The following is a 25750-nucleotide window of genomic DNA, read 5'->3' on the forward strand; positions in this document are numbered from 1 at the left end:
GATGGCATAAACCAGCCATGGTGGTTTGATCTTGGTTCAGTTATCTTCACCTGCAATCCAAGCATGACATTAAAGTGGATCTCAAATTGTGCTTTCTTCAAGAATCAGCCTTTAGAAACCAGCTGGTTTCACAATTTCATTGCATCTATTTCCTAAAGATCAAAATTTGTAAGCTTGGCAAATGTTTCTGAACCTGCTCTGATATTCAACCAGTTTTGATATTTTGTGAAAAAGCCAGAAAGCTGAAGAACAACAGCAAACTGTAGATATCATAATATTAGAGCAAAACATATACTTGTCTAGTTTTCTTTTATTTTTGAATGGGGAAATGATATATAGCTGCCTTATCCTAGTATTTTATTATAAAAGTACTGTACATGTTAACTGTACAGAATTGAATTGATCATTAGCTGCGCATTTCACACCTATGGGGACTTTACTTGTCTTTCTTACATTTCCTTGCATTCAGTAATAATTTTGGATAACACACATACATTGTCTTGCTGCTATAGAAAATAAACAATTTAACAGAACAAGCCTAATTTTGCTCCTGCTTTGGGTGCTTCTCCAAAAATCTTCATTGCCTGCAGAATTATTTTTCCCATTTTTTAATACGCATAATAGCCCTGGGTTACAGACTTTGTTCAAGGTTCTTTGGATTAATGCCGGTGAGATAGATAAGCAACCTTCTTGGATTTACTCTGTTGATGCCTTCTCATACATTTTTCCCCAAAAGAAATTATAGATTTATTTGGACCCAATACAAATTCAGAATAAAAAAAGAAATGAAAGAAATGAATGATGGATGATAAGGAAAGAAAACCACAAACTAGATTCTTCCTTACCAATCTGTGAATTCCTTACAACTCTTCCTATGACAGAAATGATGGCTTTGAAATGTAGCCAACTTAAATATCTATCTATCTATCTATCTATCTATCTATCTATCTATCTATCTATCTATCTATCTATCTATCTATCTATCTATCTATCTATCTATCTGCCAACTAACCTCAGATTGTGCCCCCTTGTTCTTGTGTTCACTTTCCTAGGATGCTTGGCTTCATAGCTAGAGGTATAACAAGCAGGAAGAGGGAGATTGTGATCCCGCTATATAGAGTGCTGGTGAGACCACATTTGGAATACTGGGTACAATTCTGGAGACCTCACCTACAAAAAGATATTGACAAAATTGAACATGTCCAAAGACGGGCTATAAGAATGGTGGAAGGTCTTAAGCATAAAACCTATCAGGAAAGACTTAATGAACTCAATCTGTATAGTCTGGAGGACAGAAGGAAAAGGGGGACATGATCGAAACATTTAAATATATTAAAGGGTTAAATAAGGTCCAGGAGGGAAGTGTTTTTAATAGGAAAGTGAACACAAGGACAAGGGGACACAATCTAAAGTTAGTTGGGGGAAAGATGAAAAGCAACATGAGAAAATATTATTTTACTGAAAGAGTAGTAGATCCTTGGAACAAAATTCCAGCAGATGTGGTAGATAAATCCACAGTAACTGAATTTAAACATGCCTGGGATAAACATACAGTGATCCCCCGATTATCGCGAGGGTTCCGTTCCAAGACCCCTCGCGATAATCGATTTTTCGCGATGTAGTGGTACGGAAGTAAAAACACCATCTGCGCATGCGCGCCCCTTTTTCCATGGCCGCGCATGTGCAGATGGTGTTTTTACTTCTGCACCTGGGAAGACCCAGCAGCTGAGGAGCCACCTGCCTGCCCGCTTGTCCGCCGCTTTTCAGCTTGTCCGCCGCTTGTCCGCTTGTCCGGCCGCCGCTTTTCCGCCCGCCACTTGTCTGCCACTTTTCCGCTTGTCCGTCCGCTTGTCCACTTGTCCGGCCGCCGCTTGTCCACCGCTCTGGGAGTTGAAGACCCAGGGAAGGTTCCTTCGGCCGCCCACCAGCTGATCTGCTCGGCAGCACAGTAGCAGCGAGGAGCCGAAGATGGGGTTTCCCCGTTGCCCACGCAAAGGGGAAACCCCATCTTCGGCTCCTCGCTGCTACTGCGCTGCCGAGCAGATCAGCTGGTGGGCGGCCGAAGGAACCTTCCCTGGGTGCCGCCCGCCGCTCGAGAGCAAGAGGGGGAGAGATAGAGAAAGAGAGAGAAAGAAAGAAAGAGATGAGAGAGGGAGGGAGGAAGAGAGCGTGAGAGAGGAAGAAGCAAGATAGAGAAAGAGAGAGAGAAAGAAAGATGAGAAAGGAAGGGAGTGACGTCATCGGGTGGAAAAATCGCGATATAGCGTTTCGCAAAGATCGAGATCGCGAAACTCGGGGGATCACTGTATATCAATCCTAAGATAAAATACAGAAAATAGTGTAAGGGCAGACTAGATGGACCAGGAGGTCTTTTTCTGCCGTCAGTCTTCTATGTTTCTATTAAAAACACTTCCCTCCTGAACCTTATTTAACCCTTTAACATATTTAAATGCATATGCACTAAGACAAAATCCTTATGTGTCCAATCACAGTTGGCCAATAAAGAATTCTATTCTATTCTATCTGTCATGTCCCCCTTTTCCCTTCTGTCCTCCAGACTATACAGCCATGACCTGGATGACTGAGAATCCCTATAAACATTTTCAATGGTTTGTAAATGTTGTTTATCTCTACATGCCTGTTGATGGCTGATTTTGTTATTATTATTTTTTTTGGAGTCCCAGGTTTCCAGGAATTCCCCAGCAATTTTGGATTCAGCTTGGTTCAGGATGCTCACATTTTCTCAGTTGAAATATGGTTGAAACTTTCCATATTTTGTGAGATGTAAAGTGGAAATATTTTCCTAGAGTTTAGTTATGGGAGGCAAAAAAAAAAAGGGTAGAACCTGGAATAGCCCTCTTAGGCTATATACTATGGACACTTTTTTTCCTGTTGTTTTATTTCTCAGCCACTGCAATATTTCAACAAAATTGTTCCTTCATTGAAAATAAAGGCATGAACATTTCAAATGCTATGAGCAAATTCCTTTAGGGCATGTGAGTTTCCTTCCCCCTTCTCTTGATATTCACATTTCAGTGGCAAGTTGCTATCCATACTTTTCTACCTCCAAGGTGTTTTGTTCATTTTTCTACCGGAGTAATGTGAAGATTTGGTCCCCAGGCTTCTGCATTTATAAAAAAGTGAGAATGAAACTCTACAGAAGAAACACATCTTTACTTTATAGAAGATGTTAATATGTTTTTGTGAGAAATATATAGAGCTAATATGTAATCTAAACACAATAAGAAAATGAATCTTTGTAATATATATAAAGGAATAACCCTTGGCACCTATTGTGCTTCCCCCCAAATAAGACCTATCCCCCAAATAAGGTGTAGCTTGATTTCCATGTGTGTAGTTAAAGTTTATAGTTTATTAGATTTGTATGCCGCCCCTCTCCGAAGACTCGGGGCGGCTAAACAAACAGTGCATATATTATTTATTGTTATTATTATTATTATTTATTGGATTTGTATGCCGCCCCTCTCCGCAGACTCCCTCTTCAGATGCTTAATTCTTTCTCATATTTTTTGATACCAATATCTCCCTGCCTATCAATATCTCCCTGCCTTGTCAACAGTTTCCAATATCATGGACATTAGCTGGACAATAGTGGAAGTTTTTGTTTTCTTTTGTTTTTTCATTCCAAGTTTTATTCATTCCCCAATGGAAGTAGCTAATAGCTATAGATTTTGGCACACATTCCCAATTATGAAGGGTATAAGTTAGCTGGATCATTTCTTGGTGGTGGTTGGGTGTTTTGTCTGTTCTTTATAATCCTAAATTGTCTTTTTGTGGTATTTTTGTGGTATTTTGTTGTGCTTTAGGGGGCAAATTTGTGATTTTGCACTTGGGAGAAATAAAGCAGAGCAGAATAGTTTGGTGATTCTACGCAGGATGACATGGAGGAGATTTCCATTAACCCACTGTCCCTGGTGTGAAGTAAAATAAGAAAGGGATTTCAAAGTAAAATCTCAGCATGACACAGACAGAATAAAATGGTGAATTAAGGTTAACATCTAAATCATATTACAAGTTATTAATTAATATACGCTCCTCTTCTTTGAAGTCTGCACTTATACTGTGTGATTAGCACATATTCAGCAGGCTGTTAAAAATAATGTGCTAAAAGTTCTGTATATATTTATCCCCAATGTGCTAATATTGAATAAAAGAGCATCATTACTGCCGTTGTCTTTTACAAAACAACTTATATTCTTATAAGCACCATCAATTGCAATTTAGAATAATAACAGCCACTTCCTTTAAAATAGAAGTGTCTCAGTTGCAGAATGGCTTACTTGAATAGGTTTGTGGTGACAACGGCAGAAGAAAGCTAAGCTCAGAAAATAGCCTGAATTCAACAGATAAAAAATACACATCTATACACAGTCTCACAGACAGACAGACAGACAGACAGACAGACAGACAGACAGACAGACAGACAGACAGACAGACAGACAGACAGACAGACAGAATAACAAATCTTAGCTTTTCATTCTTCTGGATGAAACAGGACCGACTGATTTGATTGTACTGTATTATTATCATCATATATATATATATATATATATTTAACAGCCAACACTTCTCTCCAGTCTTGTCAATAACATCTGTCCCTGGTAGTTTTCACACAATTAATTCAAAATTGCATATGCCCTGTATAAATTGTGCTTATTTTGGGGTCATCTAAACAGAGATGCTGTTAACGTGCTTTGATAGAATCGTTGACCTAGACTAGGAAAGCAGAGTTAAGTGAAGCAGTCATAAAGAGCATTTATAGGTCTGCTTTCAGTAGAATCCAGATGCAACGTGTATCTCTAGGGCAGATTTGAGGACTTTCCTTTAACTGTGAACTCACAGGATAATTTGTGCCGGTGTGCTATTTTTGTGTCCTTTTAATCACTATCTTTTTTCTGAATTCTGATAAACTATTCTTTAAAATGAAAAGAAAGGAAAAGGAAGTAACATTTAATCAGCAATCCAATCATACATAACATGGAATATGTTGAGATATTGGGTTAGAAATAAATCTGGAAAATTAATCAACATTTCAAACTCCAGCATTTGCAAAATAAATGATTCTTTTAAAAAAATAAATTAAAATAAAGGCTTTACTGGCTGGCTAGATTTTATGGAAGGTCTTCATTCTATTTTTAATTAACAATTAAAACTCACCCATGAATTATTTTTCCTGCTGGACTACCTGAATAAAAAATAAGTTAGAGTTACTTATAAGTAAATTATAATAACTAATTATGAAAAGTAATTAGTAAAATTATACGGTATACTTATGCATACATAAAATATAAGCATGTAAGTTATAAGAAATGATAATAAAGTAATAACTAAAATTACATATATTATATACACATATACATTAAATATGCATATGCATATACATATGTATATACAGATACAGATACAGATGATACAGATACATATACTTAGGAGAGGGGCGGCATACAAATCTAATAAATTATTATTATTATTATTATTATTATTATTATTATTATTATTATTATTATTTACATAAATCATACATATACATCCAAATACAAACCTATTTCAGTATCCATCATGGTTGAACCCTGTTTATTACTGTGCTGAATCTCAAAAGTCAGTATCTGCCAGCTGTTTACATATGCTAAATGGTCTGTTTAGTGATGAAGTGTATTATAGAGAATATTAAATAGCATCCAATAAGTGTTGTACCACATGCTTCTTGACAAATGTATCTTTTTATTTTATGTACACTGAGAGCATATGCACAAAGACAAATTCCTTGTGTGTCCTATCCCACTTGGCCAATAAAGAATTCTATCCGTAGCAAAAATAATAAAAAGGGAGGATGCTGGAACAGAGCTTCCAGTTTTACACAGAAGTGTAGATTTCTATTTCATTTATTTATTCTGTATCCCATCTGTATTATATTTACAAATAACTCAAACACATTATCACACCTTCCTCCTCCTATTTCACCCCAAAACAATAATCCTATGAAGTGAGTTAGACTAAGAGAGAGTGATTGACCCAAAGTCACCCAACTGGCTTTTATGGCTAAGATGGGACTTGAATTTATGGTCTCCTGCTTGGTTTTATGCAATATGAGTGCATGCCATTCTCAGCTGCAATTCATGGCACACTTTCTCCCTTGCAATCTTCACTTGGGGGACTTTCCAGCTTGTGAACTTTCGGCAACATGGCTGTCACTGAGAATTCCCAGAGTTGTTCTGGTTGGGGAGAGATTGCTAAATAGTGACATGGCTTCAGGCTTTGTGGGAAGGTGAAAGTGCTAGTGTTAGCCCAGTAAGTTTTAATGCAACAGACAAATTAGATTATTGTGGCTTGCAATACAAACCAATCTTAAAAATCCCAGCCTCAGTTGTGGAAGAGGCAATCGTTTGTGTGAAATTTATCAATGTTTAATACGTCTTAATTATAGCAAAGATCTCCATCTGAATATAGCCCCTAAATAAAATACAAATGGTAGAGAGAGACATGGGGACTCAGCTGAGTACATGATTAAACAAGAAAGGGACTCTTTCCCTTATAATCTTAGCACATAAAGATTTGGTTCCAAAATGTGTAAGGAGTTTCAACATCATACAACTGTGTGAAATCATGCAATGAATATTTAATCTTCCAGCCTTCTAGATTTACCAATCACAGATATTTGTGCTGAACACAGACTGGCTGTGTCCCTTATGAGATGGACAGGCTGATATAAAGGAAGTCATGCTTGATGGAACAAATAAATGGATACCTTAACCTTTAGGTGCTGAAGAGTAATATGGGCTATGAAAAGTGACACATTTACATTCCACATTAAAAAAAAACACTAAGAAAGGAGAAAAATTCAGACATGGAAATGCTAAGTGAAGTGAGGCTTCTTCAGCAACTGCTTAAAAAAAATATCTAAGATAGATTATATACCCGTGATAGTGAACCTATGGCATGGGTGCCACAGGTGGTACACGGAGCCATATCTGCTGGCATGCGAGCTGTTGCCCTAGCTCAGTTCCAATGTGCATGTGTGTGCCAGTCAGCTGATTTTTGGCTCACACAAAGGCTCTGGGAGGGTGTTTTTTGGCTTCCAGAAAGCCCCTGGGGCAATGGGGGGGGATGTTGTTACCCTCCCCTGGCTCCAGGGAAGATTTTGGAGCCTGAGGAGGGCAAAACATGAGCCTATTGGGCCAACCAGAAGTTGGGAAACAGGCTGTTTTCTGCCTCCAGAAGGCCTCGGGGGGGGGAGCTGTTTTCACCCTCCCCAGGCATTGAATTATGGGTGTGGGCACTCACACATGTGCAATAGTGCATGCTCACGCTCTTTCGGCACCCGAGGGGGAAAAAAAAGCTTTGCCATCACTGTTATATACAGTGGTGAGTTTCTACCAGTTCGCCCCAGTTCAGGCATATCGGTAGCGGCAGTGACGGGAGGCTCCGCCCACCCACTAGGATGTCATCACAGACATTCTGTGCATATTTATTTATTTATTTGTTGCATTTATATGCCGCTCACTCTGAAATGGACTCTGAGCAGCTAACAACAGTTATAAATATAATACTAATAAAAAGAACAATAAAAACATCAATAAAATCTAATTAGCTGCCTTGAAATGGTCCTGGGTTGGGCCTAGAGGCAAAAAGGAACTGTGACATTCCTTCGATATACCAGGGTGATCCGACAGAAAAAAAAAAACATATAGCCCCTGTCTGGTACAAAGCTGAAGGGATCAGATTCTGTGGCCTAGAGGTTAATTCTCTGCCTTACAAAGCAGAAGCTATGGGATCAAATCCCAGTACACACACACACACACACACACACACACACAAAGCTGAAAGAATGAGATCCTGTGGCCCAGAGGTTAATTCTCTAACCTCTAACAAGGCAGAGACTACAGGTTCAAATCCCAGTGAGGGTATGGCTAGCTGATGGGAGGAAAGAATCTTGAAATAGATCTATACTAGCCTCCCTTCATTTTCAATTCAGCAAAAATACACTGCTCAAAAAATAAAGGGAATACTTAAGCAATACAATATAACTCCAAGTCAATCAAACTTCTGTGAAACCAAACTGTCCACTTAGGAAGCAACACTGATTGACAATCAATTTCACATGCTGTTGTGCACATTCAACTTTGTACAGAACAAAGTATCCAATGAGAATATTTCATTCATTCAGATCTAGGATGTGTTCTTTGAGTGTTCCCTTTATTTTTTTGAGCAGTATATGTTACATTTTGTATGTATGCATGCATGTATGTATGTACGTACGTACGCACATATGTACGTATTTACGTATGGTGTATAGCCACCAGTAGGTAGGTACCAGTAGGTAGGAGGAGTGAACCAGTAGCAACCCACCACTGATACATACATACATACATACATACATACATACATACATACATACATACATACAGGGGTGGGCTGCTACACGGACGGGGTGGAACACAGTAGGGTAGCAAAAATGGAGCTCCACCCCAGAGCACCCAATTTGTATGAAAGATGTTGAAAGAAAATGCAGGGTGTCCTTCATAAGCCATACCTGCAGTGTGGTAGTAAAAAAATTGGGTTGCCATTCACTGCATACATAAATACAAAACATACATGCTTAACTCACAGTTGCAATCTGAAATCACTTATATGCTCCTACACTATGTATGCAGACATTTTTGGCTAGCTACTTGGTGAAGCTTCCAGTGGACTTAGATGAACTTTTTATTATTATTTGATTTCAGTTAGACACTTCCTGTGGCAATTGGGTTTATTGCGCCAATTCCGGAGCTGGGCTGACTGACTTGGAAATGAAAAACCAAATTTTGTTCCTGGAAATGGTGCCGAATCCCTGTGGAGAAGCCAAGTCTTAATGAGATGCTAAACATGTCTGTTCAGAAGTAAGCACTGGGACTTGTGTCAAAGTGTGTGTGGTTAGGAATACATATCAGCTTCTGTCCACCAACTTTTTCTTATTGATAGTTGTTTTTATGACACACAAAGCAATGCCATCTCTGTTTTTCTAATAGTTAGATGTAAATCATAGGTGGGTAACAAAGCTGGGAGACTTGACTTAGATTTGATTGGTTTAGCTTTTTCTGCAATCAAATTCAAAAGAGTGACTTGAAAAAAACTAAAGACAGGGATTTTATTTCATTTTTTTTTAAGAACTCTCTTAACAATGCAAAGTAAAAGAAACTGAGTGAAGTGAAGTGATTGAAGGGAAAACAAATGATATTCAGAATCTGGCTATAGCTACCTCAAGCTGTTGTACCTGGGAATGAGAGAAAGAAAATATATCACATTCAAACCATTGGTTTTCTTTATAGCAGTTGAAATACTGCCAAGTTCTTTGAAATCTCTTCCTGCAAAAATGGAATGGAATATAATGGAATTATAATATATTATATTATTCATCTGGAGTTTTGTCCACCTTTGATATGATTATTTCCCAAATGCTTGGAAGTCTACTTCATTCTGGTAGGCAGCTTTGCATTCTACAAAATATTAAGAAGATATTTCAAATAATCTAAATGTTCTAAAATAAAATTTACATTATTTATATGCTGCATAAAAAATAAAGGGAACACTCTAATAACACATCCTAGATCTGAATGAATGAAATATTCTCTTTGGATACTTTGTTCTGTACAAAGTTGAATGTGCACAACAGCATGTGAAGTTGATTGTCAATCAGTGTTGCTTCCTAAGTGGACAGTTTGATTTCACAGAAGTTTGAGTTACTTGGAGTTTTATTATGTTGTTTAAGTGTTCCCTTTATTTTATTTTTTTTGAGCAGTGTAATTTTTACATGGAAAACATAGAGCTCCAGCCACTTTATGAATTTAGAAAAAAAAAATGTCTTGCAGCCTGTCCTGTATATTCATGCCTGTCTCGGCCCTTTGACAATGCGTATAGTCTCACCTTGTTCTAAATTGCACCATTTTTAAACGGAGATTTTCCAAAGAAAAATCTTTTTTTTTTCTTTTTGGCTGAGCTTCCAAAGAATTATTAGACATCTTTGAAAGCTGCCCTGTCTTGGCTGAATTCCATTCTGCCTCTTATTCCAAGAAGTGTGGATCAGTTAGCTTCTCAGTGAAACGTACAAAATATCTTATGTTAAACAAGGAATAATTTTGATAGTTCCACAGCACTACAACCAGAAGCCGGTTTCTCCTCATTGGGTCCTGTTCGCCTGACATGATAACAAACTGCTGATGATGATGTCACAGAACTGGTTCAGCTGATGCCAGTCTGTGGATGCTGCCATTTTTTTGGATTTTTTTAAAAAAATATTATTATTGATTTTTTTTGCCCCTGGTTTTTTTCTGCTTCTACATGTTCTGTCGGGCTCTCTGGTAGAATCCTCCCAAAAATTCACAGGTACAAATTTCAGACACACACACGTTTGAAAATTCAAAACAATGTTCTTTATAATGAAAATTCACTTAAACCAAGCCCTCTTTTGATATAGCACTCGTCTCCAAACAAACTGGTAATTTGTACAAGTCCCTTATCAGTCCTGTGATACTTAGCTTGCAACTGTGAGGCAATTTACAGTCCTTCTTCTTTCACAAAGTGAAACACACTTTGCCCTGGTTTAGTTTCAAAGCGGGGAAAAATCAGCACACAAAAGGTCAAAGTCAGTAAAGCAGTCATGAAATACAATGATCAGATAATCCTCCACAATGGCCAAACCCACAGGCTGCTATTTATAACAGCCTCACTAATTACCACAGCCCCACCCAACCACAGGTGGCCTCATTTTCTTTGATAATAATCTCTCAGTTGTTGTTGCCTATGCATTGCTCTCTGCATGCGTGGCTGTATCATTAACTCTTGTTCTGAATCCAAGGAGGAGCTAGATAATTGATCTTCTGAGCTGTCTGCCACACTCTCCTCCTCCCTGTCACTCATGTCTTCTTGGTCAGAGGAGCATTCATCAGCAGATTCCACCAGGGGCAAAACAGGCCTGCAGCATGTGGATGTCTCTCCCACATCCACAGTCCTTGGGGCAGGAGCTGGGCCAGAGCTAACCACAACACTACACATGCACAGAAGCAGAGTTTCTGGCATTGTGCACGCATCTCCATCTTGTTTAGGCTTTATTAAGGCTTTATTAAGGCTTTTTGGGGGTAATTGTTTCTGGCACTGAACATACGTGTGAACGCTTCATGAACATAAACAAAGAAAGATATCATTAGGCGTAGCCATGGGGTGTTGGAGGAAGCAAACCGATAGCAAGGTAAGTTAGAACCCACCCCTGACTACAGCCCTAAGTTTCATCATCAAAGAGTCACTGTGAGATTCCTTAATGATGAAATAGAGAGAGATTTTCGTTCATTCGTAAACCATAGTTCAGTGATGGTGAACCTAGATATTGACAAAATTGAACGGGTCCAAAGACGGGCTACAAGAATGGTGGAAGGTCTTAAGCATAAAACGTATCAGGAAAGACTTAATGAACCCAATCTGTACAGTCTGGAGGACAGAAGGAAAAGGGGGGACATGATCGAAACATTTAAATATGTTAAAGGGTTAAATAAGGTTCAGGAGGGAAGTGTTTTTAATAGGAAAGTGAACACAAGAACAAGGGGACACAATCTGAAGTTAGTTGGGGGAAAGATCAAAAGCAACATGAGAAAATATTATTTTACTGAAAGAGTAGTAGATTCTTGGAACAAACTTCCAGCAGACGTGGTTGGTAAATCCACAGTAACTGAATTTAAACATGCCTGGGATAAACATAGATCCATTGTAAGATAAAATACAGGAAATAGTATAAGGGCAGACTAGATGGACCATGAGGTCTTTTTCTGCCATCAGTCTTCTATGTTTCTTTCGTTTCTATGTTTCTATGTTTCTTTGTTTCTATGTTTCTATGTTTCTATGTTTCTATGGCACATGTGTCACAGGTGGCACACAGAGTCATATCTGCTGGCAAGTGAACTGTTGCTCTAGTTCAGCTGATTTTTGCTCGTGCAGAGGCTCTGGGAGGGCATTTTTTGGCTTCCAGAAAGCCTCCGTGGACATGGAGAGGATGGTTTTTATCCTCCGTCGGTTCCAGGAAAGCCTTTGAAGCCTGGGGAGGGCGAAACACAAGCCTACTGCACCCACCAGAAGTTGACCATTGCCAGCCTCCATAGGGCCTCCAGGTGGTGGGGGAAGCTCTTTCCAGCCTCCCCATGCATTGAATGATGGGTGTGAGCAGTCGCACATGCACGATAACACAGATGCATGCTCTTTCGGCAACCGGGGGAAAAAAGGTTCACCATCACTGCTACAGTTTAACTCAGTGGTTCTCAACCTTTTCTTCACCATAGACCCCTAAGACTTAACTCAATGCCAGTAATGGGTTTTTTACCGGTACAGGCCACACTGGTAGTGAAAACATAGCTCTGGATGACTGGCAGGCGGGCACATTCATCAGAGCAAGATTTGGCTTCTATTCATGTACAGGAACCAAAATTTTATGAGTGGACATGCGCAAGATAGAGATTTTGGCGATGTTTGGCAATTTTTGGCGATTTTCGGCAATTATTTTGCTTTTGCACATGTGCAGAAACAAAAACATTGCCAAAATCTCATGCACCTATGCATATTCTTGCAAGATTTGCTTCCTGCACATGTGCAGAGGCCAAATCTTGTTCCAATGTGCGCACCTGCCAGATGCATGCATGCGCCCACCAATCACACAGAGCTACGTACACATCTGTATTGGTAGCGGCAATAAGGAGGAAGTCCCGCTGCTCTAGACTTAAATCTAACATTTCTTCAAGCCTTCCCAGCTACTCTGTGGTTTTTGTGTTGGTTAAAGTATACTGTTGGTTAGAGAATACTGGAAGTTGATACCTGTACATCTAAAGGATGTGGATTTTGGTTTAATTGATGACAAGGCTGGGACTAGGATACTCGAGGGATGTAGTTGTTATCAGACGTTTTCCCAGAACAGTCCAGCTAAAGTAGATTGATTCAAACTGAACAGGGGGGGAAATGATTAATTAATAGGACTTTATTCACTACAGAAAAAAAGTCAAGGAGTAAGAAGGAGGCCAGCAGAAATCAATGTAGTTCCGACGGGCTGAATTTCTCAGTCATTTTACAGTGTGATCTGTACAAGAATAGACAACCAATTGATTGACATCTTGTATCTGTAGTTTAATGAGCTTCACCCTCTGAAGATGCTCTCCAACCTGCTAATAACTTTCTGCTGGTTTTGTAGTTCCAGATTTCTGAGTTGATAAAGAGATGGAGAATCTGGCATGTAGTCTTTTGAGGAGAGCTTTCTGGTATACAGCGGTACCTGTACTTACGAACTTAATTTGTTCCATGACCAGGTTCTTAAGTAGAAAAGTTTGTAAGAAGAAGCAATTTTTCCCATAGGAATCAATGTAAAAGCAAATAATGCGTGCGATTGAGGAAACCACGGGGAGGGTGGAGTCCCTGTTTCCTGCAAGGAGATTCCTAGAGAGGCCCCATGGAGGCTTCTCCCCACCATTTCTAGCCCTCCCAGGAGATTCCTAGAGAAACACCATGGAGGCTTCTCCCCACCTTTTCTAGCCCTGTTTCCTCCCAGGAGATTCCTAGAAAGGCTCCACAGAGGCTTCTCCCTGCCTTTTCTGGTTATGGTTTCAGAGACTCGGGTTTGTAAAAGGAAAATGGTTCTTGAGAAGAGGCAAAAAACCCCACCCAGTTCTTATCTAGAAAAGTTTGTAAGTAGAGGTGTTCTTAGGTAGAGGTACCACTGTACATACATACTGCATAAATGTGAACTAGACCTAGAAAGCTTACTCTGTATTTTCTGCCATATCCCCTAAGCCAGGCTCACCAAGAATGGGTAGTAAAACAAATTGAAACTCACCACTGCAGCTGATGTATTTGCTTGGTAGCTTACTATTCTGGTTGTGTTAGTGGCTCTTCCATTTTGTTCTGCTTTTCAAGCAACATTGTTTTTTGGATATGCCTAAATTTGTTCAGATCCACATAGATTTCTGCTGCTCTAAGTAGGCCTTAGTTGGTGCTTAGTCTGTCTATTTTTTAGCCCTTCGGGGGATCTTTTTTGGATTTCATTTGTATTACAGGGCTTGACGATCTGATGCAAAAGGCTTTCTAATTTTAATTCCCAAACTCTTCAATGTGCTCCGCAGAGCTGCAAATGGCGATTTGAAGTCTGCTTTTAAAATTTTGATGCATTTTTTTTTCAGATTAGCCCTTTGAATGCGGAGTGTGGTTTTAAAATATTTTATTTATACTGTTGAATTAACATTGTAGGATATATCAAATCATTGTTATATGTGTGGTGGATTTTTTTTAAAAAAAACTCCAAAACCAAAAGATGGGACATAAATATTAGGGCTGCAGAAAGCCTCAAAGGGACACTTCACTTTGATCAAAGCAGATTTCTAAGCTCTTTTGAAAAATGTCACAACACAGTGCTTCTAATTGGCAGAGCGAAGTGAATGGTGTGCTTTGCTTTGCCTGTCAAATCTGGTTTCTGAACTCATGTACCGCATGTGCACAAACCACTTTTTTTTTTGGTGAAGCAAGGGAATCCCCTTGATCAGGGGTGTCAGACTCAAGGCCCGTGGACTGGATGTAGCCTGCGGGGTGGTTAAATCTGGCCCATGGGGGCTGGCCTGGAAATATGAAGGGAAATATGAAGGAAAATATGAAGTCCGTGGTGCACTGCACCTCATTTTCACCCTTAATTTATTAATTATTTGGACTTATATGCCACCCAACTCCCGAAGGACTCTGGTTTCATGGCATCCTGTAGCACTCCGTCAGTCAAAACAGGCCCAAAATTGATTAGATTAGATTAGATTTATTGGATTTATATGCCGCCCCTCTCCGCAGACTCGGGGCGGTTCACAACAATAGTAAAAAACAGTACATAGTGACAAAATCCAATGCCCACCAATCCAATTACAATTTTAAGTTAAGAAATTCATAAAACAATCCCAATATATATAAAAAACAAGCACACAATCAATCAAACGGCAAAACAACATGGGCAAGGGGGAGATGTTTTAGTTCCCCCATGCCTGACGGCAGAGGTGGGTTTTTAGGAGTTTACGAAAGGCAGGGAGGGTGGGGGCACTCCTAATCTCAGGGGGAGCTGGTTCCAGAGGGTCGGAGCCACCACAGAGAAGGCTCTTCCCCTGGGTCCCGCCAGACGACATTGTTTAGTCGACGGGACCCGAAGAAGGCCGACTCTGTGGGACCTAACCGGTCGCTGGGAGTCGTGCGGCAGAAGGCGGTCCCGAAGATATTCTGGTCCAGTGCCATGAAGGGCTTTATAGGTCATAACCAACACTTTGAATTGTGACCAGAAACTGATCGGCAACCAATGCAGACTGCGGACTGTTGGAGTAATATGGGCATACTTAGAAAAGCCCATAATTGCTCTCGCAGCTGCATTCTGCACGATCTGAAGTTTCCAAACACTTTTCAAAGGTAGCCCCATGTAGAGAGCGTTACAGTAGTCGAGCCTCGAGGTAATGAGGGCATGAGTTACTGTGAGTAATGACTCCCGGTCCAAATAGGGCCGCAACTGGCGCACCAGGTGAACCTGGGCAAAAAAAACCCTTGCCACAGCTGAAAGGTGTTTTTCTAATGTGAGCTGTGGATCGAGGAGGACGCCCAAGTTGCGGACCCTGTCTGAGGGGGTCAATAATTCCCCCCCCCCCGGGTAATGGACGGACAGATAGAATTGTCCTTGGGAGGCAAAACCCACAGCCACTCCGTCTTGTCTAGGTTGAGTTTGAGTTTGTTGACACCCATCCAGGCCCCAACAGGCTCCAGACACCGGCACATCACTTCCACTGCTTCGTTGACTGGACATGGGGTGGAGATGTACAACTGGGTATCATCGGCGTATTGATGATACCTCACCCCATGCCCTTGGATGATCTCACCCAGCGGTTTCATGTAGATATTAAATAGCAGGGGGGAGAGGACCGACCCCTGAGGCACCCCACAAGGGAGAGACCTCGGAGTCGACCTCTGACTCCCCACTAACACCGACTGCGACCGACCGGAGAGGTAGGAGGAGAACCACTGGAGAACAGTGCCTCCCACCCCCAACCCCTCCAGCCGGTGCAGAAGGATACCATGGTCGATGGTATCGAAAGCCGCTGAGAGGTCAAGAAGCACCAGGACAGAGGACAAGCCCATGTCCCGGGCCCGCCAGAGAAAATTGGCCCCAAAATGGGCAAGACCAGGATAAAAACCAGGATAAAAACTGGGATGAAAATGGGCCATGTGATAAAATTAAAAAGTGATAATTTTATCGTTGTATTATTTTAAACATACCAGTACTTAGTAGTTATATTGTAGTAGATGATGATTATTCACAATATAAATGTGAACTCTTTTTTTCTTCTATTTTTATTCTTCTGTCTTTTTTTCTTCCTTTTTTTTCTTTTCTTTTAGTTCAATTTAAGTTAGAATTTTAAAATTTTTACATATGTTGCTAAATATTTTAGATGTGTTTCTATTTACCACTTTATAATTGATATTTTTAAGTATTTTATAGATGGTGTTAAACAACAAGATTTTTTCTTTTCACTTTTTTTTCATTTAAATATAAAGATGACATCTACTCTGAGCGGAGCGACTGTAGCTCCACTAAGTGTTGCATGTTATGTATGTCATGTTTGTCTATGCAATTTAATAAAAATATTTTTTTTTTAAAAAAAGAAAGAAAATGGGCCATGTGGACCATTTTCAGCCACCAGAATTCTGCATAAGGCATCTGTCTTGTCCCCTCTGCCCCCACATTGGCTCATTTCACCCTTTTCATTCCCCTGCCCTCCAGCCCCGTTCCCCTACTGTCCTGCAGAAGAGAACTACAATGCTGACCTGGCCCTCAAAGAAATCCATTTTGACCCCCTTGCCCTTGATCAAGGCAGCTTGGCTCTGTCTTGACAATTCTAATGGAAGCATCAAGCCAAGGTGTGTTATGGCCTTCATGTAAAAGCTCTCCTTGAGATAAAAGAAGACTATCGTGTTCAGCCTAATAAATCTAATTAAATCAATCAATACTTGCATCAGTGCACAAGGATAGACATTTAAATTACTGAATCTACCACCATTAAAATAAAATTAACACAATATGTACAGGACCGTATTGGAATGATAGGAAGAATGGCCATTTATCTTCCCGGTAAACGGTCACCCTGCTTTCCTATTCTATTATTATGATTACTGGGAAAAATATATTAATATATGAGCTTCTAATGGCGTGGGAGGTACCTGCATGGATTTATTCATTTCTACTTTGATGAGCTGATTAGGGGTTTTTTTCCCTTTAGTTTGCGTAACATGAGTGAAATCTATTTTCAAAGACAACATGAAAGAAAACCAAAAACTAGATTCTCCTTTACCAATTTGAGAGTTCTTTACAACTCTTCCTTTGACTTAAATGATGTCTTCTAAACATTTCCTGTAGCCAACTTAAGTATTTTTCTACTAATTTGGATTCCCTCTCCTTCTCTTCTTCTTCCTTGAAGCACACTTCCAGAATATAAACATTCTTATGTATCATTAACAGACTTTGCATATTTGAGGTATTCAGTTCTGGGGAATTTGGAGACCATGCCCAAGCGTTTCTCATTCTTTCCTGGTTTCTTTATTTGTTCACATATTGTTTTATTATTATCATTGTTGTTGTTATTATTATTATTATTATTATTATTATTATTATTATTATTAATTTGTTTGTTTGTTTACTTTATTTATTTTGTCAAGTACGCATTTAATAATATACATAAGTATAACATTTGAATACATAAGATGGGTACAAATACAAGGGAATACTTGGACAGGGACAGTAGGCACAATGGTGTACTTATACACACTTCTTACTGACCTCTTAGAAAATCTAAGGGTAAAGTTTTGGGGATTTGGGGAGGAAATAATAGAGTCAGGTAGTGAATTTTCAAGTAGGCTGGGATCTCCCTTTTTTTAAAGATGGGGATTCTTCTTCTTCCTCTTCCTCTTCTTCTTCTTGTTCTCTTTCTCGCTTCTCCTTCTTGCTTCTCCTTCTTGCTTCTCCTTCCTTTTCCTCTTCCTCTTCCATATCTTCTTCTTCTTCTTCTTCTTCTTCTTCTTCTTCTTCTTCTTCTTCTTCTTCTTCTTCTTCTTCTTCTTCTTCTTCTTTTTCCTCCTCCTCCTCCTCTTCTTCTTCTTCTGTTCTTTTTGTTTGAAAGAAGAGGTTTATTGAACGAAAAAGTTTCATTGTGTTCATTCATTTCTATTTTGTCTTCCTGATTCCAGATAGTCCTCAACTTATGAACTTTTGTTTAGTGACCATTGAAAGTTATAATGGCACTGATATTTGGGAGACACATATTTCAGAAGTTTTGAACAAAATCCCATTTTGTTTCTTTCTCCCTTTAGGTACTTATGTTACTAAAGTGACAGCCACCGATGCAGATGATCCTGTTTATGGAAACAGTGCCAAGCTAGTCTACAGTATTTTGGAAGGGCAACCTTATTTTTCCGTTGAGCCACACACAGGTAAGTGCTTCGGAATGTCACTTTCATATGTGAAATGAGAAGAAAAGCAATGCTACTCCAATGCTCTTTTGTATACTGCACTTAGACGTAACATGTAGGTCTGTGATAGCAAACCTATGACACACATGCCATAGGTGGCAGCAGAGCACTCTCTGCATGTACGTGAGCTGTTATCCCAGTTTGGCTCCACCAGGCATGTGCATATACCACCTACTGAGGAGCTGGTTTTCAGGTATCTGTTGTGCAAGCTCAGGCAGTGGGGCGCATGTGGGAGACATGCGCACATGTGGAGAGGTGGGGTGCACATATGGGGCAGGGCAAACTGGGTTCACACATACATGCACAGGTTGGGGCATGTGTGGAGGTTGCACATGCATGTATGGGGGCATCATGGGTCTCACACACACTTGAGTGTGTATACGCGTGTATGTATACACTCCATGCCAAAAAGGTTAGCCATCGCTGATGTACGGGCAGGGGTTGCTGCGGATGCCGCAAAGTCCCTGAGGGGAACAGGGTCTTCAGAGGGACTTAGGGCAACCCAGACGCATGGGGTCACTCACAAATTCGAATCCTAGAAAGAAAACATGGACACAATTCTCTCCGGGTGAAATGACACAGTTTTGGGGCATGTACTTCCTTTTATTGGGGCGGATATGCAAACTGGGTAAGGTTATACGTATATGTCAAGTGGTATACGAACATCCAATAACATAACTCTAAGATATGACACAACTTCCGAGCCTTTCCTATCTACATATGGCAAGTAACTAGCTTCTACTGAACAAATGTCTCTTATGGCCAATTTCCTGGGCCCCTTTGTTGTGAATCTCCTGTTTACCACAAGGCAAGGTCTTTTATTGCTGCTTTCATCCTGTTTACCCCAGGAAATGTAAATATGCATCCTTTTATCACACAGTTCTCATCCTGTTGACACATTCTTGTTATTCAAGGGGAGCTGCCATGAACCGCTTTATGGCCAGTCACTTCCTCAAGCAGAGTTCACCAGAAATGCAGACTTGACCTTATGTGGTTTTTACGTTCAGTCCTATTCTGGCTAATGGAATAAAAGTGTATAAGACATTTATGTTAGAAGTCCAGATATTAAATCCTATCCTAACATGATATGGCAGCCACAGGTTGCTACTTACTGCCGCTACTAGAATTTATTTATTTATTTATTTATTACTTAGATTTGTATGCCGCCCCTCTCCGAAGACTCGGGGCGGCTCACAACACGTGGAACAAATCATAAATAATGTGACAAGTTTAAAATATTTAAAGATTTAAAAAAGACCCCATATACTAACAGACATACACACAGACATACCATGCATAAATTAAACGTGCCCAGGGGGAGATGTTTCAGTTCCCCCATGCCTGACGGCAAAGGTGGGTTTTAAGGAGTTTACGGAAGGCAGGAAGAGCAGGGGCAGTTCTAATCTCCGGGGGGAGTTGGTTCCAGAGGGCCGGTGCCGCCACAAGCACGTCCTCTCGCAAGATTTTGCTTCCTGTGCATGCGCAGAAGCAAATTCTTACTGGGGCGCATGCACACACATCCCGGCAACACAGAAATACACACACATGTCAGCATCATTACCAAAATGCAGTATGGCGCATTCCGGCTAGCAACCCAATATTGCGGGTGTAGGTGGATGGCTGTAACATTAGTCAATCTTTGGAGCATAAGTAGGTGAGTCATTTCTCACTCTTCCACCCAAAGGACTGACAAAATAGAAACATTAAAATGAAAGAAGAACATTTATAAATTTTGTTGAGGCAACTAAGGTGGTAAGTGGGAAAAAAAAACAAGAAACTGATTATAGTTTAAATAGCCTGCTTTATGAAGAGCAGGAAATCATTTTGGGCGTGTTTGCGAATATAAATTATTTTTTTTTACAGTCATAAAACCTCTGTAGTGGTACTTTTATGGAGGCAAAAAAGTGGTATACACAGAGAAGCTGTTTATTATTTTATTGAATGTTATTGCGTTCTTATTTTATCACTTGATTACAAGAAAACAAGAACACTTTACTAACTTACACATAGATGTAGACAAGGAAAGGTTACTGAGAAAATATGTGTTTTGTGCCCAAGAGACTCTGACATCTCTGACATTTTAATCTCTGACATCTCCAATTTGGAATGATCAATTTATCTTTTTTTAGTAATTGGTTTAATTTATATCCGAGTAAAGAGCTTAAGGCAGTGTTCAAGATTTCCTCCCTACATTTATGGACTTTCTGCAATAATTCAGTTTTAAAGTCGGGCTCAAGTTTGTAGCTGAGAATTTGAAATATGCCCAGTTTTAGTCCAATGCCTTGATCAATATTCTAATTCTAAATCTATCTTCTCAAGGAGTACCATGAAATGTGTTTTTCGCTTAGCCTTAGAGGGTCCCTCAAAGTTCAGTCTAGAACTTCTGTATATTTCTCTCACATTAACATATATCCGTGATGGCGAACCTATGGCACATGTGCCACAGGTGGCGCAGCAGGTAGAGTGCTGTACTGCAGGCCACTGAAGCTGACTGTAGATCTGAAGGTCAGCAGTTCAAATCTCATCACCGGCTCAAGGTTGACTCAGCCTTTCATCCTCCCGAGGTGGGTAAAATGAGGACCCGGATTGTGGGGGCAATAGGCTGGCTCTGTTAAAAGGTGCTATTGCTAACATATTGTAAGCCACCCTGCATCTAAGGAGAAGGGCGGGCATAAAAATTGAATGAATGAATGAATGAATGAATGAATAAACAAACAAAAAAACAAACAAAACATACATACATACATACATCTATATCTATCTATCTATCTATCTATCTATCTATCTATCTATCTATCTATCTATCTATCTATCTATCTATCTATCTATCTATCTATATCTGCTGGCACGCAAGCTGTTGCCTTAGCTCAGCTTCTGTGCTGGCCAGCTGAAGACGTAAATATTTTGTGCCCCCCCTCCAACTCTCTAATCTGGGCACCATTGGAATTTTATTGTCAATATTTATTATTTCACTTATTATAAGCTGAAAGCAAACTGTTAGCTGAGAATGGCTGCTCTACTCACCTACCTGAGAGTAAGTCACACTGAACTCAGTGGAGCCTGTTTTCAGTTAGGCAGGCATAGGCTACCATGGATAGCACCCTATTTTGACATGGGATCAGGCCAGCTTAATCTAACCAATGTTTTGGGGTTGCCGACCTGGCCTATAAGCACCACCTCTTCCGGGAACTCACAGCGAATGGTGTGGAAGGGTGCCACTCAAAGCTTCCACCCAACTGCAGAGGATGTTTCTCCTTGTTCAGCAGCAGGTTCACCACACTGTTCACACTACTGCGGCACCCGCCGACAACAAGAAGAACCTAGGCAGCTGCCACACCCAGTAATGGGCAGTCAGAATTTTTACTGCCACACCGTGGATGTGACTTTTTTTGTGGGTGTAGCTTAATGGCCCTGTGACTGGGTAGGAGTGGCTTGATGGCCATGTGATCAGGTGGGAGTGGCTTGAACGATCATCATTGTTCAAGTGAACTGTTAAGTCCTTGACTTACAACTTTCCCAGTGTTGCTCGCTGGGGTGACAATTTGCTTCATGTTTCCTGCGCTTTCCTTCCTGGGTTGCCCCCCCCCCCGCCTCAGGCAGGGTAGCTAGGCGAACGGGTGCAGTCAGAAGCATAAATGCTGCCAGCGCCGCTTCCACCCACGCCTTCTGCTTGCACCTCAGGTGGAAAGTGGCTGCATGAGGCTGGAGGGGAGCCGGGCAGGAGAGATGGAAGCTCATCTAAGACCAGGAAGGAGGAAAGAGGAAAAAAGCAAGGAGCACAGATGCAGCAGGGAAAAAAAGGAGAGACGAGCCAGGACCGGTAATCCAGGAAGTGACAGCTGCCGATCAGCTGGAGCTGGGCACGCATCTTCATTTCCACCAGTGGAACTGTGTTCCACCCCATCCTGCCTGCTGCCCACCCCTGGCCCCACCCCACCTGGACACCTTCTCTTCCAGACTCAAAGCAGTGTGCAACTGGGAAAGCACTCCCTCCCCAGGAGAATTGATCGAGACCACGCATGTTACTTGAGGTCACATGCGCCCCCTAACATCGCTCTGTGCCTCCCCCTAGGGGGCGCCCCACTGTCTGAGAAGGACTGGGCTAGATGAACCACAATAACATGGTTAAAAGCAGGTTCATGTGCCGTTTTTAGCAAACAAGGTCTTGGAAAAAGTTAGAGACCTCACCTGAAGTCTTTAAAATCAAAAGGGAGAAGAAGTCGAAGGAAGGGAGCAGATTCCTTAGCAGCTTCACATGTTTAGATTCCAGAGTTGGCTGATAAGGACAATAGATAAGGGATGAGTGAAAGATATGCTTGATTCTGTAAGATAAAAGCGCCCTATCTTTGCGTGGTTTCTCCTTGAAACAGAACAAGGAAACAGAGTTTTCAATACTGCCGCTCAGAAACTGTACTGCAGGAAACAATACTGTGGAACTCTTTAGATTCAAATGGCACTTCAGTGCACCATACAATGTTAAGTCTTCTGCTCCTCTTACAAATGGTTCAGGCATTATTATTTATTTCATAGCTTCTTACTACTCTCTTTCTGTCCATGCACATTTACGTGTGTGTGTTTGTGTGTGTGTTGCTACATTTTATTTATTTATTTATTGGTATTTTATACTTAGGAATTCCTTCCTTCCTTCCTTCTTTCCCTCCCTCCCTTCCTCCTTTCCTCCCTCCCTCCCGTCCTCCCTCCCTCCCCTCCCTCCCTCCCTTCCTATTGACCTAGAAGCTCTGATTATTCAAAACATAATACAGTATATACAATGTATTTCAATCTTCTTTGGAAAACAATTTTTGACATAAATTTCAGTCTCCTGCTGATATTAGGGAAGTTTTTTATTTGTTTGTTTGATTGATTAGTAATTTAGTAAATTTGTTTGCCATCCATCCTACTGTAACATAACTATAATGCAGGTTTTTGGAATATATCTATATATCTATATCATCTATAATTATAGCTAATACAATATAATACTTCTTTAGCACACAAATATTTGCAAAAGAGGAACAATTTGCTGAAAAAGGTACCCCCTTTTTTTTTTTTGATAATCTGAGCACTTCTCAGTAATAAGTATGATAAAAAATTATAAACACCGTAAGTATTTTTATGGGGTTTTACATGCAGTTGCTGGAAAGCCGGTCGTACCGGATCAAAGAGGGGTAGAGTTTCCAGCAGTTTGTGGCACTCTGAATTTCAAACTTTCCAGAGGCTTCCATGCATAAAACATATAAATGATACCGAACTCTTGCTGCCTCTCTGAGAAAGTAGTTTTGCAGATTTTATAATATCTATGTTCACCAGAGGTGAAATAAATACAAAGAATATTCAACGATGGGCAGGCTACAGATCTGAGTAACGAAGTAGCCATATGCCCAGAGAAAGTCTCTCTTTCTCTGGGCAGGAAAAAACAAAACATTTTTGGTGAAGAAAGAGAATTTTCTACGATTATTTTCTTTTTCCAGAAAGAAGAAAGAAAAGCACATGAGAATAATGTATACTACTCAAAAAAATAAAGGGAACACCCAAATAACGCATCCTAGACCTGAATAAATGAAATATTCTCATTGAATACTTTGTTCCGTACAAAGTTGAATGTGCACAACGGCATGTGAAATTGATTGTTAATCAGTGTTGCTTCCTAAGTGGACAGTTTGATTTCACAGATGTTGGATTTACTTGGAGTTATATTGTGTTGTTTAAGTGTTCCCTTTATTTTTTTGAGCAGTGTATATTCTTACACTTATCTAGTGGCTGAGATGAATACACAATTATCCTTTCTTTTACTATAGAAAAACCTCTATCCTAACTGACTGTACTTAAACCACAAAGAAAGATATGAAATGTCTTTTTTCCTTCCTGATATTGAGAAGTGCAGATAGGTGGCAGATTTACCATATTAGTGCCTTCAATTCCAAGTTCGCACAGCTGGATTTGTGCCATGAAGATTCTGGAACTCACAGTCACCCAGTTTCTAGTCAGGTGCTTTATCCTCCACTTCATACATATCAACATGCACATATTAGAAAACCATGACCTGTTGGATCATTTTTATTTTTTATTTAATTGGATTTGTATGCCGCCTCTCTCCGAGGACTCGGGGCGGCTCACAGCATATATAAAAAAAGAACAGTGATATAATCCAATTAGTACTACAATATTAAAAACAATTAGAAAGAGAAGATTAACCTAAAAAATTAACTTATTAACCAAACATTTAGCAATCATACCTAAGGCATCCAGTGGTCAGGGGAAGATCTAAGAGTCCCAAGCCTGGCGGCAAAGATGAGTTTTTAAGCTCTTTCGGAAGGCAAGGAGGGAGGGGGCAGTGCAAATCTTTGGGGGGAGTTGATTCCAGAGGGCCGGGGCTCCCACAGAGAAGGCTCTTCCCCTAGGTCCCACCAACCGACATTGTTTGGTCGACAGGACCCTAAGGAGGCCAACTCTGTGGGACCTCACCGGTCGCTGGGATTCGTGCAGCAGAAGGCAGTCTCGGATAAAATTCTGGCCCTGTGTCATGTAGGGCTTTATAGGTCATAACCAACACGATTTCCTCATTCTGTGGCTTTCACTGTCTTTCTGGCAACATGGAGCCTGTTTCATCCTTAATTTCTTATACTGTATGTTTCCCCCAAAATAAGATCCTGTCTTATATATTTTTTTTCAATGCTGCTTGGCCCTATTGCCACGCACTCCAAAATCCGATTCGGCTTATTATCAGGGAATGTCTTACTTTGGGGAAAAAACAAGGTATTTGTTCTTTTACTGCAAGCTCAAAGATTTGCATTTATCTGCTCCTTTGTCTATTTTTTCTCTTCTTTTTCTGTGTCTCTGCATGTCTTGCCTCTTCTCTCAGTCCATCTCTCCTGTTATTATTATTTGATTATTTGATCCTAGAATTGTATAATCCTCGCCTAATCTGTTTATTGTTCTTTCCACCTCTCTGCCGTTTTCCAAACATTTCCTGAAAAAGTTTGGAGCAATTTACAGTACCCCAAAATTTAAAAAAGAGAAGAGAGAAGAAGAAGAGGAAAGAAAGAGAGAGAGAGAGAGAGAGAGAGAGAGAGAGAGAGAGAGAGAGAGATTGTTATGTGTCCATTTATGGAAGAAAATATAAAACTGTTTATGGAAACAGCTGTGATGAGTCTGTTTTCCTCCAGAGACAATGACTAATAGACAATTT

The 25750-nt window shown here is 40.3% G+C and overlaps 1 protein-coding gene across 6 annotated transcripts in view; it reads left to right on the plus strand.

Annotated features, from left to right (window-relative positions):
• LOC139171918 (cadherin-8) overlaps positions 1–25750 on the plus strand; it is a 292669-nt gene that overhangs the window by 119277 nt on the left and 147642 nt on the right. For all 6 annotated transcript variants that reach the window (XM_070760413.1, XM_070760417.1, XM_070760418.1 and 3 more), the window contains exon 3: positions 18403–18522. In XM_070760413.1, the coding sequence (XP_070616514.1) occupies positions 18403–18522 (120 nt within the window). The remainder of the gene's footprint in view (positions 1–18402; positions 18523–25750) is intronic.

Source organism: Erythrolamprus reginae, chromosome 9 (genome assembly GCF_031021105.1).
Source record: "Erythrolamprus reginae isolate rEryReg1 chromosome 9, rEryReg1.hap1, whole genome shotgun sequence".
NCBI classification, from domain to species: Eukaryota; Metazoa; Chordata; class Lepidosauria; order Squamata; family Dipsadidae; genus Erythrolamprus; species Erythrolamprus reginae.